General features: G+C 33.4%; 1 protein-coding gene across 1 annotated transcript; it reads right to left on the bottom strand.

The window, feature by feature from the left end:
* Positions 1-1994: 1994 nt before the first annotated feature.
* On the bottom strand, positions 1995-2435 carry LOC108458662 (uncharacterized). Its single transcript, XM_017758067.1, has one exon. It carries the CDS (start codon positions 2433-2435, stop codon positions 1995-1997), a length of 441 nt encoding a protein of 146 aa, XP_017613556.1.
* Between the last annotated feature and the right edge of the window lie 3597 nt (positions 2436-6032).

Raw genomic sequence — 6032 nt, 5'->3', positions numbered from 1 at the left:
CCACCATATTGGTCTGCACATCCAACGTTGAGATTGATGTCAAAACCACGCACAGACGATCTCCTATCGACAAACGCTCTGGAAACCTCCGTACATAGGTCTTCAACTCCATATTTTTTACTTAACGGAGTTACATATTTAACGGGTTCCATGTCCACTAACTCAACAAACAACTGAATTGGTTTAGTGTTCAGCCTCCCTATCGGGCAATACAGTGCAACCATTGTCTCCATTCCTTCATTATCTAAAAGTTCTATCCCAGTAAATTTGATTGGATTTGATGAAATTGGAAATTTTTAGAGTAGTTCAACATCCTTATCCCACAACGTCAGTAAATTTTTGCACTAATCTTTTCTTTCATATTAACGATAGACACATTCTTATTGAACATCATTCCTATTTTCTGACGAGTTTCAAATATACAACCAACAGTTGTTTCTAAAATAACACCATCGAAATGAGTAGTTGCAAAAAATTGACTCTCCATTTTTTCTCTAAAATTGCTCAAAAAATATTTTTGCTCTTCTAAAAGAACTTCAAAAAATACAATTTTTTTTTCTTTCAACTCCAAACAAATCGTTTCTTCTTTTCTTTCAACTCAATTTAACCTTTAAACCCTTCTCTTTTTTTTTCTCTATTGTGGGGGGCTTTTTTTTTCCCTCTAAACCTTTCTTTTATTGGTGTGTGGGTGTTGGGGGACCAAACCCCCTTATATACTAAAACTATTTTTGAATAAAATTAAATATTAGATAATAAAAAAAGCTGAAAATGTTGGATTTTACAGTGACCTGTGATTGACCGATCATGTCGGTGGTAGGCTGTCAGGCTGGTGCTGTCACGCTATTAGGCAACACCGGCATGACGGTTTGCCACTGATGTGACTAATTAGTCACGATTCCCAGTAAAATTTTAATTTTAATTTTTTTTATTAATTTTAAACTTTTAAAATAATTTAATTAAATATTAATTTCCACTAATATCGCCTGACACATTGACAACACCATTAAAAGAATATATTTATTTTCTGTATTTATATAAAAATACGTGCATCATTTTTACCAATATATATCAGTACCACTAATTGCTAAGGTGGCACCTACAAAAAATTAATATTTTTAAAAAGAAATCATTTCGATAATGATCGATGGAAGGTAAGGGTGTTTCAATATCCTCGCATGCACATTTTTAATAAATTTTTAAATGGTAAACAACAATATCTCCTAATTAATTTGGTCAATGATTCGTTCACCATGTGGAGCGGGATTTTATTGGTGCTTAATAGTAATTGGATTTTTTTTTTAATCGAGTGAATAAATGAGTTTTTGCCTACTTTTTAAAATTTTTTTAGTATTTTCGTCGATACTAGGAGATATCAAAATTATCTTACCATGAAATTTTAATACACTCAGAAAAATAAAATCAATTTTGTTATCTGAACCTATTTTAGAGAACATAATTAAATATAATATTTCATATTTTCAAATTAGTAACCTGTAATTGATAAGGTATCAATTGTAGGCCTTGTATGAGTGTTATAATCTTCTTTAAGCATAACCAATTCTGAGTTCATTTTATTTTTTAGACTTCAATATAGACCTCAAAATTATCTCTTTTAAAAGAATTTTAATTTTAAGTAATTAGTCACACTTAATAAAAAAAAATCGATTGCGACTCCTCTTCATTTTAAATTAAATCTCATATTTTGAAAACTTAAAAAAGTTTCACAAATTTATCAATAAATCTTCAAGCTGATTTTTGAATTTCAACCAAAAAAAATCGTGACGCATGTCGAACATTAAATTTTTTTCTTAAATTTACATAGATTGAACATCAAATATACCAACCATATGACAGACAACATGTTATCAATGTCAAACAAACAATAGGAAGTTTATTAAATTATTAAACTTTATAAACGAAATTAAAATATTCTCAATTTTTACGAACCATATGTTATTTTTGATATTTCACTAATCAATCATATTAAGAAAATATCATTTCATCTCTTTTGGCTCATCTTCAACTGCTATCACTGGATAGCTCTTTGACAGTCCCATCGAATTAGCAAAACAGATTTTGCTAGGAACTTTAGTATCATCCACAGAAATATCAGAGAGAGTAACCCAAATCATCATCTCTTTGCTTTTAACACCAGTCAACTTCTTCAACTGACGATCTCCGATAAACGCTGTAATTTCAGCACCATAAGATGTGAGTCCAAGCTCCTTGAACAAATACTTGACAGTCTTCTCCTGTTTCAACCAAATGAACCCTGTGATGTTATTGTAGCCGAACTCATTGATGTGGCTCAAAGGCATCAACCCTTTAGGGAGGTGGAAGTGGTCGAGGAGCTCTTGCGTTTTTTGCTTGCAAAGAGTAGTTCCATGGTAGATCTCAGCCCCTTCTCGGTGACTTGCTATTAACTTCGATGCCATCTTCCTTACTTTCTTTTCTTTTTCAATGCAAATTGCAACTATTGATCTAACAGTTGCTATATATAAGCTATTTGGCCTTTTGAAGGAGAAGTTAAAACACTTGAAGAATGTTGTGTTTCATTATTTTCACATTTTAAAATTTGTTTGTAAATATTTGCATATTTCTATGTTATTATAATCAAGAAATGAAATGCATGTTACGATACCGAAATCAAAACTATTCATTTATAAGCACACGTTGATTATTCTTTTAAGAAATTGACCTTATTTTGAATAAGAAATATGAATTTAATTTGTATTAAAAATCTCCAAAGCATAAACAATCAAGTTTAAAATTAAAAATAAACTCATTTTTATTATATAAATGTTCTTAATTGGGTCAACTAACCTATCTTAATTTTGACCTCAAATCATTAAAATTCCTGTTATTTTTATCAAATAAAATTATTTATATATTTAATTGTTGTAAACATAAAATAAAATTAAAACAATCAATTTTAAACCCAATAAGCTTTGAAATCATTTTTAAAAGACACACGTGTCAGTTAAATTTCTTATATAACTAAAATATAATTTGAAAAATGAATTCCAATTTAAAACCCATTGAAAGAAAAGTATGTTATATAAATAGTTTTAGGATACAAAGAACTTTAAAATTTAAATAATTTATATAAATAAATTAAAAATATGTGTTAAAAATGTTTTTCCACTTTTAAAAATTTAAGGCTTTTTACTTACATAATATAAAAATATTGTTTTTTATTGAGTGTTCATTAATTACAAAAATAGGTAAAATCAACAGTGTTACATCGGTGCCACCTAAGCAATCGACAGCATTACCCTCACCTGCCACCAATCATTATTGAAAAGATTTCTTTTAAAAAAAAAATTTGTGCCGCCTGAGCAATCAGCGGCACTAGTAAGTGTTGACAAAAAATGATACAAGTATTTTTGTACGAATACATTAAAAAAATTAATGGTATGGCCATCACGTCAGGCGGCATTGGTGGAAATTTTAGATTAAAATTTTTAAAGCAAGTAAATGAAAAAAATTAGAAAAGAAAAAGTTGAAAAGGGAGAAATTAATCAGAAACCGTGACTGACTGATCACATCAGTGACAGGCCGTCAAGCCAATGCTGCCTGAGATCCGTAATCGAAACTTTGAGTCCATTGCTAGGGCTCCATGCTACCAAACAACTGCTGTAATGTAGTGTTCATTTGACTTTGCATATCAGCTTGAAGATCAACTAGTTTTTGTTTGAAGGATGTTGTTCCAGCTCGTACCTTGAATATGTATTCTGATATGACATGTTACATTATGTGACACAGTTTATAAGTATATTAAAAAAAATAAAACCGATAATTACCCTTGTTCACAACTTGTTTGCTCCAATCCGCATTCTTGAATTTCTTGTGAAAGTTTATCACAATGTGGCGGATGCAGTTAATGGATCTCCATGGAACACCCGAACGCCTAATCACAGCAACTAGCCCCTTTGATCTATCGAAAATAATGTTAATGTTGTCTTGTGTAACAACACACCCCCACAAGTTCATCAGGAAAAATTGTCATGATTTCATGTTCTCCGACTCCATGATGGCAAACACTATAGGTAGCAAGTTCCGGTTCCCATCTTGTGCAACCGTAATAAGAAGGATATGTGTATATTTCCTGTACAGCCAAGTCCCATCAACCTGAATAAGCGGCTTACAATGGGGAAAGACTCGAATGCATGGATCAAATGTCTAAAGTATCTAGTGGAAAATTCTTTTCCCCGAATGTAATTGGTTGTCCCAGTCGTAATAAGGTTAAATCCGTAACTCAACGACAGTCCTCGACACATACTCCTACATTTCATCTATCCACCCCTGAAGTTTGTTGTACGACGCATCCCAATATCCATACAATTTCTCCATGGTAATCTGTTTAGCCAACGATGCCTTCCAGTATGATACTCGGTAGTGGAACCGTTCTTGCATTTTGACAATTAGCACCGATACAGGAATGGTTGACATGTCTTTAACCATTGGCATGATACAGTTGGAGATAGTTTCGAGTCAAGTTTGTGGTGGTCTTAAATCATATGTGCAGAAGTGCGTATGTGAGGCTTAACATATTTCTGTATCTCCTATAGTTGAGACCTCTGGATAAATGCAACTTGTACCTATCTCTTTCACCCTTCTACTAACCTCCAAAGCTCACCAACATATATGTCGGTTTAGAGTCAGCAACTTTGTAGTCAACCGACACCTTCATACTATACATCTTGATGGCACTGGCAAATATTTGGCCCACAAACAACTCTTCTGATTTAGGATCTTGCAACATTTGGTGAGTAGGTATTATATTTGGGTGCTCGAGGAACTCAGAAGCATGCGTCGCATCGAGATAAACGCTTGACAGGTGTGTCCAGAATCATTGCGTATGATAATGACACAACTTGGGTTCCCGACCGAAAAGGCGTAAACATTTCCATCATCCGCGCCTTCGTCGTCGATATCATCCGGGTCCTCATCTATATCGGGGTCACTAAAATCTTCACCCTCATTATCAAAAAGACCATTATTATCGGATCGATCTTCACAAAGTGCATCAGTCTCAATCATGACTGAATGTATCTGTAAACGAACATGGTGTGGATTTTCAACCCATGTCGATGTCGCTCCACCACCGTACTGGTTTGCACATCCAACGTTGATATCGATGTCAAAACCACATACATACAATCTCCTATCAGTAAACCCTTTGGGAACCTCCGTACACAGGTCTTCAACTCCATATTGTTGACTTAATGGAGTTATATCTTCAACGGACTCCATGTCTGCTAACTCAGCAAACAACTGAATTGGTTCAGTGTTCACCCTCCTTGTCAGGCAATACAGTGCGACCATTGTCTCCATGTATTTATCGTCTAAAAATTCCATCTCGATAAATTTGATAGGATTTGATGAAACTGAAATTTTTTAGAATAGTTTCGAAATTTTCCTCCCACAACGTCGGTAAATTTTTTCACTGATATTTTTTTTATATCATCGATAGACACATTCTTATTGAATCTCATTCCTATTTTCTGACGAGTGTCAAATATACAACCAACAGTTGTTTTTAAAATAACACCATCGAAATAAATAGTTGCAAAAAAGTGGCTCTCCATTTTTCTTTAAAATTGCTCAAAAAATACTTCAGCTCTTTTAAAAAAAAATTCAAAAAATACATTTTTTTTTCTTTCAATTCCAAACAAACCCTTTCTTCTTTTCTTTCAACTGAATTTAACCTCTAAACCCTTCTCTCTTTTTTCTACTGTGGGGGCTTTTTCCCCCCTCTAAACCCTTCTTTTATTGGTGTGAGGGGGTTGGGGGACCAAACCCCTCCTATATACTAAAAGTTTTTTTAATAAAATTCAATATTAGATGAAAGAAAAAGCTAAAAAGGCTAGATTTTATGGTGACCCATGACTGACCGGTCACGTTGGTGGCAGGTCGTCGGCTAGTGCTGCCACGCTATCAAGCGGCATAGGCTTGACGGCCTGCCACCGATATGAATAGTCAATCACTGGTCCTCATAAAATCCAGCTTTTAGCTTTTTTTTTATCTGT

Source organism: Gossypium arboreum, chromosome 4, assembly GCF_025698485.1.
Source record: "Gossypium arboreum isolate Shixiya-1 chromosome 4, ASM2569848v2, whole genome shotgun sequence".
NCBI classification, from domain to species: domain Eukaryota; kingdom Viridiplantae; phylum Streptophyta; class Magnoliopsida; order Malvales; family Malvaceae; genus Gossypium; species Gossypium arboreum.
Note: the sequence above shows the minus strand (reverse complement) of the source record. Positions and strands in the feature narration are given on the sequence as shown.

Excerpts from the sequence above, each read along its gene's own strand:
- LOC108458662 (XM_017758067.1), bottom strand. The coding sequence starts at position 2,435 with ATGGCATCGAAGTTAATAGCAAGTCACCGAGAAGGGGCTGAGATCTAC.